Consider the following 16,593-nt stretch of genomic DNA (forward strand, 5'->3'; position numbering starts at 1 on the left):
AAACAATAACCTCACACCATAGCAGCCAAAATGACCCAAAGACATCTTTCTCAAACACCAAACAAAACATTTATATTTTGTTCACTGGCTTCAGATGCACCAAATAAATTAACAACATTGTTACATATTGTCTGATGGAGCCACTCTGTGCTCTTGAAAATAAGCCTTGTAAATCACGTGACTTGATCAGGGTCACGAGGACTTTTTGTTGAGAAAAAGTTGAGAAACCCTGATCAGGTGTCACTGACAGACACAGAAGAACATTAATAACAACTACCTTCAACAGACCCATGTGATCTGGAGAGCCAAACAAGCAGATAAATACAAAAAAATAAATATCCATCTCTCAGATGTGCTCTTTAGGATTGTTTTAGAGGTGTCACAAAACTAGAAAAAAAAAAGCTGACATGTTATTTTTACTGTACTTGCACTGTGATTAAAAAATCAATCAATCAAAATGTCTGCTACTGTATATTTGTGCACAGTATGCATGGACAACAGACACCGAGCGAGGCCTCAGACTTCCCAGAGCAGCATCATAATCTGACCAGTAACAAGCCCTCAATCTCAAACTGCAACCACAACAGCAATCTGCAGAGCACACGAGTAATCACAGCCAACTCGTAACCCTGCTGCTAATACTGCACATACAGGGCTCTTTTAATCAGCAAACTTGCAACTGGAGAATAATCTTTCGAGCCAGTGTCGTCACAGGCTGGTGAATAAGGGAGCAAATCTCCTGCTTTGCATGGATTTAAGACAGATTATGAAAAAGCAAAAATGCGAGCGTCAGTCAAACTGTTTCTATCATACACTGTGGTTAACTGTCAATACACTTCCTGCAAAGCGTGAAGGGTCTGACGCCTATTGCACAATCATGAAAATATGTACATATATGTAAATAAGTGTCAAGATAAGCAATTGTTATCATTCATATGTTCAAAGAGATGACCAATAATGAGGCCATCGGAAATAAGTGATGTCAGACTGAAACTGTATATAGACACATATTATGGAAAATGGAAAATATTTTTCCACAGGAAGCGGTAGTTGGTTGAAGTGTTTTAAGAGCATGCTGGGTAGAACAATCTGTTATTTGTGGCTCTTTGGAGGTGCCCCAGCTGTTGTGAGTTGTGGCACTTGTGACAGAAATAGTTGTGGTTTGACAATATGATGTGGAAAAATATGTTGTTTTGGAAAAGGTGGTCTTTATTTTAGTAAGTGTGAAACGTAGAACCTCTTTTTGTGGCTGCAGACCAATATGTTACTAAATATAAGTAGAAAGAGTTGCATCATTGGCCTACAACTTTTCTTTTTACACCAATTTACAAGTTATATTGTAATGTTATCCACTCAAACAATGTTTGAATCAGCTTTAATGCATTTCTTCTTATTATAATATCATTATTATATATTAATTCATTCTTCTTTTTGCCAAGTATTTTATTGGGGAGCACTTTGTAAGCTTGTTTAGACAAGTGCTTTACAAATAAAGTTCTTATTATTATTATTTATAAGCAAACACACAGTTATGAGAGAAACAGAACATTCTTATGTATATATTATATTATATTTTTAAAGCTGTAGTCAGTTGTTTCAGGTAATTACAAACAACATGATCTAATAACTTTAAAAGCATTTATCATACGCTTCATTTCCGGCTATTTATCTAATGAGTTTCCATTCATTCGCAGATTAAAACACTGGCAGTGAGCTGCACAGAAGCACTTGATCCTGCAGCTGCAACTATTTCCTCTGTGACATGTCACAGGAAACATGTGAGACAGATGTTTGATGGTTAGAATCCGCAGTGACGTGATGTTTGTGTTGGAAGCAGCACTCACCTGGCAGAGAGGAGATGGTGACAGCTCAGTGGCTGAGGTGAGCTGCAGACAGCAGGAGTTGCTTCTTGCGTTAGTTTGATGCACTTTTAATTAAAAAAAAATAAAAAAAAATGACTGAAGACTTCAGTTCACATCGTTTGACGATACAGAGACGAAGTGAGTTTTATAAATACAAACAGTCATAGATGGACATGAAGCAGCTGGACGGGCTCCATGCTGCTGCCTCCACCTCCGGCTCTTTAAGCGGATAGATAATATTGCTTTGCGCTGAGTGGGTTTGCTGCGTTATGATTGGCTGCGATATGAAGTTACACTGGACCAATCAGAACAGCCGTAAGCTGTGTCGCGCTCAGTTTATCACACAGCACCTCCCGTGTGTGTCGTGATGACACACGAGCGGCGAGTCCCGCCCGGCGGCGCTGCGGTGGCAGATAAAATGAAGCCGCACCACCGCGCGGTGCATTTCCGCTCCTGGGAAAATGCTTCTTGGTATTTGTAGTCCTTCAACTGGGCAACTTCCGTTTATGCGAACGACGCTGGCGCCCGCTGTAAAACTACAAACCCGCCATTTGTACTGGAGCCGGCGTTGCTTGCATCAGCCCGTGTGGGAAAGTTACCATCGACTGCTGCGTGTGTTGTTTTTAAAGTAAGCACAAATATCTCCACTGTTAAAGTCCAGAGAACTACACGGTCCAATGAAGCTGTTTCTAAGTGAAGGCAACCCGCACTGCCTGAAGGTGTTAGCCGCCTTACAAGTGACCGGAGTCCAGTGTGACGTCCAGTATGTCAACCACGAAGGTAAGACGGCGTGGTTCGCTCTGTGTTACTCTGTGTTCCTCCGTCAGGCTAACTAATAACAGCTGCCGACGTGTAGCTAAAGGCTAATCTTTGTTGATATGTGTAGTTTGAGCTGGTTCTCTGTTGAAACTGACTGTTGCTAATGTACGTTAGCAAGCTAGCTAGGTGTCAACAGCCTGTCAGTGTCAGTCACGATGAATGGACCGAGACCTGCATCTGAGAAGCAGCTGGAAAAGTCTCATAGATCACTGCTTTGTGTTTGAACAGTGTCACACAGCCTCATGTGTTCTGTATTTACAGTGTGTTACTAGTAATGGTGTCAGGTGTCTTGTTTTCATTACATCCAATACCTGTGATTATATCGTAGAGGTAGAACCTATGGTCAAATCCAGTTCAAGATGTTCTGCCACTTACTATATAAACACAGGAAACACTACATTTGAACCACCTCCTGTTTGATTGCAATGTAATATCATTCAATTAAAATGAAAAGTCAATGGCTGTAGGAAAAATAGACTGTGATCTGAACCTGCCAGCTTGTTTTGGTTCAACATCTGGTCTGACATACTGTACCATGTGGACAGTGTTATTTCTAACAGTCAGATCACTTTGCACCCAAGGAACAAACCTTGATAGATGATTAAACATTGGTTTAAAAATGAAGGCTGGATGAATATGCTTAGTCCTTAGTAGGCTAACTTTGCCAATGAGAATGTAGATATGGATTTATCATATGGGCTGTATACATACATATATATATATATATATATATGTCTTGCTTACTTATTAACTCTGTGAAAGAGGTTATGTTTTCACCCTTGTCGGTTTGGTTGGTTTGTTTGTTCGCAAGATTACACAATAGCAATTGTTGTTGAATCATGTAAGTCACGCTTTTAAAATATCCCTTGAATGAGTGAATTGCTGTCTTTTATTATTTGTCCACTGTTTTATACAAAGTCTGATATATTACGCATGTATCAAGGTAAATAATAATAACTCAAAAAGTAAAAGAAGTTATTCCTGCTGGATTAGAAATGTATTTAATCCCGGAGTTGCTATAAACCAGTGAGTTGAACCATCAAAGTAAAGACATCTATAAAAAATGTAATCAGAATCTCCTTTTACGCTCATCTGCCATACGTTCTGATAAACTCTGGATTAAATGATCAAATCCTTGACCTTTAGTTTGACCTTTGTGTTCGTCATTGACCATTCAAATGACTTTACTGATAAGTATTGTGGCTGAGAATTTGATCACAGGATTATCCTTGAAGCATCTGAGGAGTGTTGTGTTATTACTTCTCTTAGAAGATGTGTTGTTGAATTTAAATACAATATATGCTCTGAATGTTTTGTAATAAATAAGATGGTGTGTACTGCTAATCGATGTAGATGTTTCTTGTTTCTCTTTCTAAAGACAGAAACATTAGAGAAAGGATTTAGCAGCCAGATAAAGAATCAAGTATAACCAGTCTAACAAACATGTCAGCGTGCGGTGTTAATCATGTAATTTATGCAGAATTATTTAAACAAACTCATGATCTCTCTCTATTTTCTTTTTCAGAGACAGTGGTGCCCTTTCTTAGCCGTCCAACTTTGCCAGCCCTCCTCCTGCCCAGTGGATTGCACCTTTTCAGCTCTAATGCCATCTGCCAGTCAGTAGACCCTCACACACAGTCCTTCCCTCTTAGTGAATGCCAACTCTGAGATAAATATCAACATCTTATATTTGTATGGATCCCAAATATCTCACAATGCATTGACTTAATTATGATTATTTGTTGATATAAACTTAAGCCAACAACAGTAATGGAGTGTAAGAATGTTTTAAAGCTAATTGTAGTTGACTCTAGTGGTACACTGAAACTCAGCCACGAAGATGGAGCACTTATATTGCAGATATCTGTATTTTATGTGTGTCACCTCAGATACCTCTATGAAGTAAAAGGACAAGAATCCACTGACCTTTGCAATCAGTGGCTGGAATGGGAGGCCACTGATCTCCAGGTAAACTCTACACAAAAAATCAGACCTTCCTTTGCTTGAAAGTCCTCTTGTGTGCTAGAGGCTATTTTTAGTTCATGCTTTGTACGGTCTTTTTACAGACTCTGCTAACAATGCTTCAGTGTGTTGCTGCCAGTGGGGACATAAATCCAATCCAACTAAAATGATTGAAACGTGCAGAAATAAGTCGTAAAAACGCTACCTGGATGTTCTGTGTAAAATTTAAGGAGGATGTTTTTAACCTCAGTCACATTTATTTGGTTTACAGCTTCAACCAATATCTCTTGATCTATTCTAATTAACCTCTGTTTTGTCTTATTTATGCAGCCTGCACTGCTTCAGGCTCTTCATATGGCACTGGTACAAGGAAAGGCTTCAGAAGTGTCTAAGGTTCTCCAGGCGCCCCTGAACTACTTGGACCAAGGCTTGACCAAGGGAAACACGCCATATTTAACAGGGGTACGGTATCAAAGTCTCCTGTTCAGCAGTTTTATTTCTTATTTCTCAGTCTCCATTTAGCTGCCATTTAAATGTATTAATACACATAGAAGATAAACACAAACATTCTAATTCAAAGCATTTTCAGTCTATATAATATACAAGTCAAAGTTCACAATGTCTCTTTGGAAGCTCAGCTGGGTTTAACTGAGAGCCTTCAGTGCACCACATCAGGCTCCTCTGGCAACGTTTCTTTTTCTCTTCTTCTCAGCAGCTGATGCTAAACTAGTAATGTTTTTTAAGTGAGAAAGATTAATCTGGGGAGGGGGTCTCTTATGGAACAGATGTGACTAAGTGTGTGTGTGTGTGTGTCAGTTCTCTGTTGTATTTGCAGCCCCTAGGGCAACAAGTCATCTGCGTCCTTCATATATTTCAAGTGTTCAGAAATATGTTTTGTTAAATCTCTTGGAGATAAGCGTGGCTTGGAGGAACCTTGTGTTATGTTAAAGAAAACTTGGAAGCGGGCAGTGAGGCAACTGCAGCAGTTTGTATTTAGTGAGTTGCAAGCACAAAGCACATTCCTGCTCTAAGTTTTGTAGAATTCTCTACAAACAAAATGCATGCAGAATATTGATTGAATAACTTGGCTGGACACATGGCAAGTTTAGGAACATTGTGTTTTAATTCCTTAAAAAAATGTTAATTTCCCTGTGCTTTGTATAGGAAGTGGTTTCTGTTGCTGATGTTGTTGTGTGGGCTGCGCTGTACCCTCTTTTATCTGACTCATCACTTGCACTGGGTAAGTAGTAATACAATTCGAAATTATTTGTTGTTGGTCATGGATAAATGGTCCATCCATGATCTAATAGATTTCCTTTTGAAATACCTCAATTTCTTTCCTATTTTTATTGCTCAAATGTATTTTCTACTTTCCTCTTCTTACCCTTTTCATTTATTTAATCTTCAGATGTTGTAGTTTTTCCTTCTTGGTGATCTAACGATCCTTCCTGCAATCCTTCAATCTTTCTTTCTCTTAGCATTTCTCTGCCTCTTTTACTTCATACAGGTGATCGCAAGTCTGTGAAGGGCTGGTTTGACCGCATGACTGAGATGCACGGTTGCCAGTCTGCTGCTCAGAAAGTGCTGCAGGGTATGAAGAGCTACATGCAGAAGCAGCCCGCCCGTCAGATCAACCATTGCAGCAGCCCTGCTGAGGTATCTACCTGATCATCAGGATAACTCTTAGACTAGACTTAAAGCTTTCTCTCTGCACAAAAAGTCTTCATTTGTGCTCATGCCTCAGGAAACCCTGCCAGGTTTCCCAGGAAAGGTTCCTGTATTATTTTTTGTTTTCTTCAAGGTATAGCTGCACAAACAAAACATCTTTCATGATGTGTATTGTCACACGTCCTTACTTTTACATGACATAACAATTCACCCTATATAACTAAGCAAGGCTCTCTCTTCTAGAGGGATGTTGAATTTGGATGAGACTGAACCTTTCTCTATAAAAGCTAAATTAACACCTATATTAGGCTTCAGAACGTGCAGTATGTTTAGGTTACATCCCAATTTCCTTATCCTCTACTCTCTGTCTTGTTTGAGCGTGGCAGGGTTTGAACAGGTGTTCATCCACATTTAGCAGCAGGGGTTATGGCTCCCTGTCAGTGGGTTGTAGGAAGTGTGATCTCAGATTTGCAAGGGCCTTTGGGTGAGGGGTCATGAGGTCATGTATGAGTTGGTGTTTGATGGGGCATGTGCAACAAAACACAAAATTACAAAAATTTAGTATTAAAAATACTAACATTTGGGTAAAATAACTGCTTGTGGAGATTACAAACCTCTTATGTTAATTTGAGTTTGATGTCCATATGTGTTTAGTGTGAAGAGGGAGAACGTGTGGTTTCTCAAGAGGAGATGGAAGCTGCTGCGCTCACCTGGAGCAAAGGTTTGAAAGACAGCCCACTGGTTACGGACAGACAACACCCCATGTAAGTAAAGACAAAGTGTAATTTCCCAACTAAACATTAAGCAGATACAAAGACCCTGTTAAGATCCCGGTTCAGGATCTGATTCAAATCCAACTCTTTTTTTGTCTGATCAGTTTGCCACAGGAGGGCAAACGAAACATCCTGGTGACCAGTGCCTTGCCTTATGTCAACAATGTCCCCCACTTGGGTAACATCATTGGTTGTGTCCTCAGCGCTGACGTCTTCTCCAGGTAGGAAGTTCTGTCTTTTTTCTACATAGGTCCTAGAAAAATACTGATAATCATGAAGAAGAGTTAGACCCACGCACCAAACTTAAATATAAATATAAACATAAAAAACATACAGGTGTATGCATTGTTGTAAAGGATTTCTTTGGATAAAAGCTAAATGAAATGTCATGTAATTTCACAGCCTTTTGAATTGTACAAGGAAAGCTGTCCATCATTTTTCATCTCACCTACTCAAGTTATACCACTTCTTTTTTCATTCTTATGCTTTTTCATTTGTTTTTCCATTTCCTTATTATTCTTTTCCACACCTGTCCCTTTTCGCATTCATTTCTGTGTCCTATCTTTTGTCCCACTGTCTTCCTCAAGGTACGCTCGTCTGCGAGGCTGGAACTTGCTGTTTGTGTGTGGCACGGACGAGTACGGCACAGCGACGGAGAACAAGGCCAGAGAGGAGGGCCTGACACCGCAGCAGATCTGCGACAAGTACCATGCTGTTCACGCCAGCATTTACAAGTGGTTCCAGATTGACTTTGACTTTTTCGGCAGAACCACCACTGAGAAGCAGACAGAGTAAGTGAGGGCGGGGGAACGAGGCTGTGTCGGCCTGTTCAGGGTCAAAAGTGGGGAAAAATGTAATCTTCTGATTTGTGATTTAAATAAAGGTGATTTTTTAAGAATCTAACAAAGCTCAAGATAAAAACTAAACACAAAGGTCTCTGGAATAATTTCATTATCCTGGTCCTCACATGTTTGGTGTTTCCATACAGTTACTATACAAAATTACATAACATAGGATTACTATAATCTTAGCTGTAGATACTGGTGCGGACGTCTAGCCTTTGCAACCATAAATTCTGCTTCCCTAATCTCTGAGATTATCAAGGATGATTGTGGAATATAGGTTATTGCTTACTATTCAGAGGTTTACCAAAAAAGAAAAGAAATCCTATTAAATAACATTTGTTTTTTTATGTGTCTGCACCAGAGCAGGATGCATAACATGTTTGGGTCGTCTGTCTCGCTCTTATATGATATCTCAAAGAACACCAGGCGTTTCTTCAAGGTCAAGGTCACTGTGACCTTATGATACACTTCTCTTATCATTTATATGCTTCTTATAACAAAATACGCTTCATAGGTTTAATACCTTCTATTAAGAAGGTGTTGAGTCCAAACAGCCATAACTGTAAACTGCAACGTGACAGGTTGGTAGAATTTTTTTTTTTTTTTTCAAATTTTATTTATTAGCCTTTATTTAACCAGGTTTGTCCCACTGAGATTAAAAGTCTCTTTAACAAGGGAGCCCCAGCCCAGGATAGCAGCAACACAGTTTCATCAGTAAAAGTATTTAACAGACAAATGCACAGATTAACAACATCAAAACTTTTTGGGGGTCGTACTGGGTTTACCTTTTCATGGGAGAATGGGAAACCAAATACAGTCACTTTTCTTCAGTGAAAATCAGATTTAAATCCTTGAGCTTGTCCATTTTTTTCTGTGAGTAAAACATAAAAGACACAAGCACCATGTTCTTTGAAAACAACAGCCCACAGATTAAAGACTTGACTCCATTCAAGTACTTTGGATGTAAGGTCTTACCTTTTAGATTTTCCAGCTCCCCAGTGAAGATTACCTTGAGCTTTTGCTTTTTTGTAACATTTTACTTCATATTTTTCTTCTTTAATCAACAACAAACTCCTCCATTCATCTTCTTTTTGTAGTATTCTGCTCTGTGTTCTATATTACCATATAGACCCAGAAAGTTTACATCATTTTCTTGTCAACAAGAGAGCAGTAGCAGTGAGTTTGAGTTGGGAGGCGAAACTGTGGTCAGGTTTCAATGACTTATTATTTTCCACATAAGACAAGTGTCACTGTGTTTTTCGCCCCTTAAACACAGAGCAAAAGAGAAAAGTTGCATCATGAGCACAGCCCCAGAAGCATTTTTCAACCATCTTGTTTCTCTGTGTTTTTTTTAAGGATTGCTCAGAATATATTCTTGCGACTCCACAAGCACGGATTCCTTGCTGAAGACACGGTGGAGCAACTGCGTTGTGAGAACTGTCAGCGCTTTCTGGCTGACCGCTTCGTAGAAGGCATTTGTCCTCACTGCAACTATCCAGAAGCTCGCGGTGATCAGTGTGACAAGTGCGGGAAGCTCATAAATGCAGTGGAGCTCGGGGTGAGTTTGAAGGAATAGATGGTACAAAGTGAATGGAAAAAGCAGAATGAGAATTGCCATTAGTAGTCTCTTGTTATTATTGTCACTGATGACTATAAAGAGAATGATGAGGTAGACACTGGAATATAATTTCATTTTCCCCTTGTAAATCTATATAGTTAAGGGAAATTTCATATCCTATTATTTAGAGAATGGGGTCTATGATGCTACCTGCACCCTGTATAAATGCTACACTTCGAAGAACATAAAAACCATTGTGTTCTACAGTTTTTCTCTTCCAGTACAACAGCTTGTTTATTGAGCATTATAGCTGCACTGTAACTCCTGAAATAGTTATAGTACTCCCATGAAAGAAATTAGATTCTCCTCTTAATTGTAAATCCATCTGGTCACAATCAGCCTAATCAGTCTAATCATGTTGTCCCCTCCAGGAACCCCAATGTAAAGTCTGCAGGCAGACTCCAGTCGTCCGCTCCTCAAAACATCTTTTCCTCGACCTGCCAAAGGTTTGTTTTTCACTCTGCATTGTAATGTTGTTACTTTTCCATTTTCAGCTAGAGATCTTTGTAGGTGACCTTTACTTTTCCTCCTTTCGTGCAGCTGGAGGCTCAGTTGGAGCAGTGGCTGGACAAGTCGATGAGCGCAGGAGACTGGACGCCAAACGCCAAACAGATCACTCGCTCCTGGCTGAGAGATGGACTCAAACCTCGCTGCATCACCAGAGACCTGAAGTGGGGAATCCCAGTACCTCACCCTGACTTTAAAGATAAGGTCTGACACACGCATAAAGAGTAAAACATCATGTTTCACATTACAGATGTTGCTGTAGGATTGCATTTGTTTGTTTTTGTTTTGTATTTCTGCATGCAGTGGAAAAGATGTTCACCCCACTTTAATGAAACACAATAAAGCTGTGTTACCTGCTGAGAGGATAATGAATGTACACACATAATAAATAAGGTCATGGTTCCTAACTGTGACTGCACTGTTTAATGTGACTGATGATACTGCTGTGCTCTCTTATAGTACACTTGTTCTTCACTGAGAGTTTCTCTGGGTCTAGCATGTCTAGAGTTGTTTGGACAGTGATCGTTTCTTGTAGTTTACACGTCCGACACCTTATCTCAAATAGTAATTTAGATTTTCCTAATCTTTTTGTGCTCGTTCAGTTTAATTCATGTCATCCGGAATTACTCATTCGAAACAACTTGTTGTGCTGCAGGTCTTTTACGTGTGGTTTGATGCACCGATTGGTTACCTGTCCGTTACTGCCAACTACACCGACCAATGGGAGAAGTGGTGGAAGAATCCTCGTCAGGTACCACGTCCCAGCCCTCACCCACAATACACATTCTGTCAGGATTTATGAGCCACGCTGAAGCTTGGGACAGATTGTGTCTTCCGTATGGCACAGAAAGATCTTATCTGTCTGACTGCATATATTGCTCCATCTGGTCCTTTGAACTCTTCATCAGAACATAGTAAAAATGCCTTTGTTATTGAATAAAATGTAATATTCAGTTCCATACACAGTAGATTGGGTTGAAAACAACAAACTGTGTATCGGTGCAGTTCTTCTAGATCCCTCCCCTCTGTGATAACACTCAGCAGACTACCGTTGGTTTTCTTGGTTTTTCTTGTTCGTGATGTGATGTGTTGTCCACAGTATTTGACATTTTTTATGTGCATGTGAATTTCATATTTTAGGATATCACACCACACCACTCCTCACACATATAGTAATGCATGTCAAGCTGGAAATGTGATAGTGAGCTACTTATCACTTTGCTTGACTTCATTTAACAGCAACTTGATTAAAAAGGACTTAAAGTCTAACAAGCTCTAACATATCTTCTTCACTCTCACTGACTCATCTCATGTCTCTCCATCTAAAAAAGCCCAGGATTGAGCTCCTGTTATGTGTGTGTGATGGCCTGTGCTTGCAGAGTGAGTGAGAGAGATGGGGGTTGGGGGAGAGCTGATAAGTCCTCTTTGAACTGGATGATCTCATGATGATCTAATATGATGTCATCCTCACAGCGCAATGTCGTATCTCTGCCAACAGGTGGAGCTGTATAACTTCATGGCTAAAGACAACGTGCCATTCCACAGTGTAGTATTCCCCTGCTCCCTACTGGGAGCTCAAGACAACTACACTCTGGTCAGTCACCTCGTTGCCACCGGTAATCACTTTTTTTCATTCTCATTTCATCGTGTTTTTTACGCTTATGCAACACAGACATCATGAATAATCACTTTCACACTGGAAATTCAGCTCTGACAGTGACTTATGCTCTTATTCCCCACAGAATATCTGAATTACGAGGACACTAAATTCTCAAAGAGTCGTGGCACTGGCGTGTTTGGAGACATGGCTAAAGACACGGGCATCCCATCTGACGTGTGGCGATTCTATCTGCTGTTTGTGCGTCCAGAGGGACAGGATTCAGCTTTCTCCTGGGCCGACATGGCTCTGAAGAACAACTCCGAGCTGCTCAACAACTTGGGCAACTTCATCAACAGGTTGGTAACAGATAAATGTTTTGAAATGAATTCCCACTCAGTCACCAGTAATAATCAAAAAATATATATTTTGCTCACATTTTGTACACTCATGCAGCAAAACTCCAATCCAGTCCATTGAATAAGTTTTCAGATTGTTGTACTAATTGAAAAAATTAAGTTGGAGCCGTAACTATTACAAGAGGTTCACCCTAGTTTTCTACATTTGTTTGGGATGGCGTAATTTAGCCCCAATTCCATTGCCTCAAATGATTTTTAAAAGATCAGGGTTAAATCCCACATCAAAGATGTTTCTCAGCAGCTTTTTTTCAAAGTACCTTGATCTTCAGAATTGGTCTCGGGCAGCAACGTTGATGCTTAATTGGTTCAAAAATATCTTGTAGATTGCATCCACCCTAAGGTGTTGGAGGTAGAAAGAATTCTGCTTCAGAAAAGAAACTCTGTCCTCGCCTGGATCCAGTCACTAAATCACTGAACTACATTGTCAGTGACAGTTTGTTCTGGGATGTGTTGTTCCAGCTAATTGTTGTCCAGTCTGAACCTTTCACTGACAATTTCACAAATAATGAGCTTGACAAACTTTGATAAAAATTGGTAAAACCTTACTTAACATTATTTGATTGATTAAGATAATTCAGTCATTGTATAGAATATTTATAGAATTTTGTTCTTCATTTTCCCCAGGATGAAAAAAGGTCACACAAGGTTTACTCTCACATGAGAATTGCAGTTTAACAATTTAACAGGCACATCAAAGCACTTTGGTCTGACAAACCTTCCATAGAGAAAACAGTTGCATCAGACATGACAAAAACTTTCACGCTACAAATGTCGTTCTGATGTACACACACTCAACGTATTTCAAAGATGGCTCCAGACGCAGCTACAACGGAGGGGCAATGAAGGATCTGTGCAGTGAACACTGAATTACATTTGGCATCAAAATCTAGAATTTCTAATCAATTAGGAAGTCGAGCAGCATGGCCTTCTCTCATCTCACTCCTACTCTGTTTCTCTTGCTGTCTTTTTCTCACAGCTCAAACATTTTCCCCAGAAATCCCCTTTTTTAATCTGTCTCAATCAATCTCCCTCTCTCCTCTAGAGCCGGCATGTTTGTCACTAAGTTCTTTGAGGGCTGTGTGCCTGCGATGGAGCTGCAGCAGGAAGATAAGAAGCTGCTGGCCCTGGTGAGCTGGGAGCTGCAGCAGTACATCCAGCTCATGGACAAAGTCAAGTAAGAGCGGTTGAGTCATACACCTGTCAGAAGCAATGACAATAAAAATGTATTGATTTAGTTTGATATACTTTCAAGAAGTAAAATTCTGCTTGCTTATATATATATATATATATATATATATATATTCTGGGATATAAATCTACCATATATATAAATGGTGCACATTGTCATGCTTTGATCAAATGTTCCCCCAGAATCCGTGATGCTCTCAAACACATCCTGAACATCTCTCGCCATGGCAACCAGTACATTCAGGTCAACCAGCCCTGGAAGAATATCAAGGGAGAAGACACAGAAAGGTGAGATGGCCTTGAGATGCAAACTCTTGTTTTTGTATTTCTCTTGTTTTTGTATTTCCATTAAAAATAGTCCATGGATTTCAGTTTAAATATGTGAGGAAATGTATTTATCGATCACATACCTTTTGAAAATGTACTCACTTTACTTTATTCACGTTCATGTAAAAGTAAATGACTGAATTCATGACGTATTTATTTGTCTGTGCAACAGATGAGAAGAGCAGTAATGAAAATCTTAAAGAATTTGACGTATGACGGTTCAACTGACTGACTGATGTTTCTCTGTTTATCCTCTGCAGGCAGCGTGCGGGGACAGTAACTGGCATCTCAGTGAATATCGCCTGCTTGCTGTCAGTGATGCTGTTACCTTACATGCCAACAGTGAGCCAAACCATCAGGGATCAGCTCAACGCCCCTCAGTCTGGCCTCCACACCATGTTTCAAGGCACTGGCAACTTTGTATGTTCCCTGAGAGCAGGCCACCGCATCGGCACTGTGAGTATGACCCGGAAACAGTACACACACACACACACAGCCCATACATGTCCCAACATCTAGTGTGTTGACGCTGGGTGATACAATGAGGATGCAACAACCTGTCAATATTTCAGTCCTCTGGAGGACATTGTAGTCGTGTAAACACACACACACGCTCAAGAATAAATAGCCTAGACTTTGTTTCTAGGCCTCAGCCTTCGAACACCAAGTTTCTCTCAGGCCACTTGTCCCTTCAGGCCTAATTGTGGTGGCCGGCGTATGCAGGTGCCTGCCGACGCTGCATTCAGTCTCCAGGGTGATCATGATTCGTGACCGAGATCTCCAAGCACGGATCAGCAAACCACACTACTCTAATGTCTCACCGAGACTACACAATGCACACAACCTCCCTGAACCACACCCTCGCTCATCAGTGTAATCCTGCGTTAGAAAGTGGCGATCGTGATCGAAAACATCTACTTACTTATATAATAATATTTGTTCAAAGATGAGCACAGAGCCTCTCGGTTGAATCTTCCAGTTACCCTGACCCTTGGGCTGGATTAACAATAAAAAAAAAAGTTTTTATATTTGTGCAAATACGTTTTTACTTTTATTCCCAGGTCAGTCCGTTGTTCCAGAAACTGGAGGGGGACCAGATCGAGGCTTTGAAGAAGAGATTTGGTGGACAGCAGGTATTTGATGTTGATGATGCCTAATGGTCTGTGTATGAGTTCAGTCAGGTCTTGTGGTAATATAGGTTGACTATTTATGAATAATGAAATAAGAAAGAATTGATAATCCACAGCTGTGCACGAGCCTCTGTCTGACTCATGAGGAATAAGAATTTGTACTTGATTTGCGTGTACGTTTTGAAGCACAATACAGAGAAAACACACAAATGTGTAAATTGTGTAACGAGCATCCGTCATATAGATTAAGAATAATCCCTCTCTAAACCCTCGCTCAATTGCTGCCTCCAGCATCAAAAAAAGGTATTGAGCGGTATTTGTTTGTGTGCACACTGGTGCTGTTGTGTCAAACTGCACGCTGCCACTAACACCAGCAGCTCATCTAATGTCCTCAGATTTAATTTTTACACGTGTGTCCTGTGTGATTTATTGTCCATTCACACATCATGACTCATAAAATCCTGTCGACGTGTTGAGTGATGAGTGTTATTGTCTGAAATAAGGTAAGTCATCTGTAGAAATAATAACCATCAAATCGCCTCGGATTCAAACATCTTCTCGTGTCTGCTGCCTCCTCTCTCAGATGACAGCTCAGAGCGCTGCCAGCTCGCAGCCTGCTGCTGTGCCAGCTCCTCCTGCAGCTGCTGAGGTGGCAGCGACGACGGTGAACGGAGCGGACCCAGAAAAAGCCAAGCTGCTCACTCAGGCTGTGACTGAGCAGGTGAGATCGCTGGCTGGTTCCAATACTTCGATTTTGACTGAAGTCATTTAAGAGTCAGAAAAGTCTGTTATTAGCAAAAGTTTCAAATTTCATTTAAACTCTTTTAATTTCCTTGAATTGTTTTATAATTGTTATTCTTATTAGCGGATAACAAGGCCAACCCCATCGTCCGTGATAAATGAAAACGTCCTTCAAATATTCAAATCCCGCACACAACGAACTATCCGCCACATTAATAAACGGCTACATTTTCCCATTATGCATCGGAATTTGTAGATTAATTAATCAAAATTGTTTTATTTACAAATTTGTAATCTCTAAATTTGACGTACTTTCTGCAGCGCATCCGATGTTAAAACACTCAATATTTGACAGAAGTGTGTAATTACGAACAGACAAGGCGCTTCATTTGTTCATTCTTGACTGACAAGAACGCTACCAATCTGTGAGTCCGTTAAAGCTGCGGTATTTAAATCAAATCATGTTTTGCTGTCATTTTGTCCGTCACAGGGAGAAAAGGTGCGAGCGCTCAAAACCCAGAAGGCGGAGAAGGCTGTGATCACAGCAGAAGTGGCCAAACTGTTGGACCTTAAGAAGCAGCTGGCTGTGGCTGAGGGGAAGAACCCTGAGCCTGCACCTCAGAAGAGCAAGAAGAAGTGAGACAGACACAAAGGGAAAACATAATGATGGAGGTTCATCAGTGGAAGGGAAGAATGGTTTGAGGTATGATAGTGGAGAACGGGAACAAGATGTACACCAAGAGAAGGATGAGGGTATTAGCTTACGGCAAAGCCGTGACAGGATCTAAGACAATGTGGTATTGGCATTGAGGACTAATGAAATGCTGGATAGGCCGACGGGGAAATGAAAACACATAAAGAGAGAGTCAAATGAATACAGCTACAGAATGGAGGGATTTTTCCAAATCCCTTCACCAAAAGAAACTGATTTTATACTCTCCCTGTGATAAAGTCAGCATACGATATTAGCATTGGAAGGTGTGTTGCGCATTTAAAGATGTTTTTTTATATCCTCTGGAATTTCTTTTTGTTATTTACCACAAATCCCCTTTTTAGATCCAGAAAATAAATTAAATTAATCTGTAAATTGTCTGTATTTGTCTTATTTCTCAATTACATCTAGTTTACAATATTTTC

The 16,593-nt window shown here is 40.2% G+C and overlaps 2 protein-coding genes across 6 annotated transcripts in view; one reads left to right on the plus strand and one right to left on the minus strand.

The window, feature by feature from the left end:
• The window catches only part of arhgap9 (Rho GTPase activating protein 9), a 37,223-nt gene extending 35,236 nt beyond the window's left edge, over window positions 1-1,987 (minus strand). For all 5 annotated transcript variants that reach the window (XM_020096888.2, XM_069534711.1, XM_020096887.2 and 2 more), the window contains exon 1: window positions 1,845-1,987. The gene's annotated coding sequence lies outside the window, so the exon portion shown is untranslated. The remainder of the gene's footprint in view (window positions 1-1,844) is intronic.
• A 106-nt stretch (window positions 1,988-2,093) lies between these two features.
• mars1 (methionyl-tRNA synthetase 1) lies at window positions 2,094-16,543 on the plus strand. Its single transcript, XM_020096902.2, has 21 exons — window positions 2,094-2,642; window positions 4,207-4,297; window positions 4,571-4,649; window positions 4,974-5,105; window positions 5,808-5,883; window positions 6,151-6,299; window positions 6,966-7,075; window positions 7,189-7,305; window positions 7,672-7,875; window positions 9,286-9,487; window positions 9,919-9,993; window positions 10,088-10,258; window positions 10,710-10,805; window positions 11,553-11,670; window positions 11,797-12,010; window positions 13,113-13,244; window positions 13,442-13,546; window positions 13,846-14,041; window positions 14,647-14,718; window positions 15,299-15,436; window positions 15,947-16,543. The coding sequence occupies exons 1-21, from the start codon at window positions 2,540-2,542 to the stop codon at window positions 16,094-16,096; spliced, it is 2,730 nt and encodes a 909-aa protein (XP_019952461.2). The 5' UTR covers window positions 2,094-2,539; the 3' UTR covers window positions 16,097-16,543.
• Window positions 16,544-16,593: the final 50 nt, after the last annotated feature.

Source organism: Paralichthys olivaceus, chromosome 2, assembly GCF_024713975.1.
Source record: "Paralichthys olivaceus isolate ysfri-2021 chromosome 2, ASM2471397v2, whole genome shotgun sequence".
Taxonomy (NCBI): Eukaryota; Metazoa; Chordata; class Actinopteri; order Pleuronectiformes; family Paralichthyidae; genus Paralichthys; species Paralichthys olivaceus.

Excerpts from the sequence above, each read along its gene's own strand:
- mars1 (XM_020096902.2), top strand. The coding sequence starts at position 2,540 with ATGAAGCTGTTTCTAAGTGAAGGCAACCCGCACTGCCTGAAGGTGTTA. Across the intron at positions 4,650-4,973 it reads GGGAGGCCACTGATCTCCAG|CCTGCACTGCTTCAGGCTCT; the intron begins GTAAACTCTACA and ends TTATTTATGCAG. Across the intron at positions 10,806-11,552 it reads GGTGGAAGAATCCTCGTCAG|GTGGAGCTGTATAACTTCAT; the intron begins GTACCACGTCCC and ends CTCTGCCAACAG.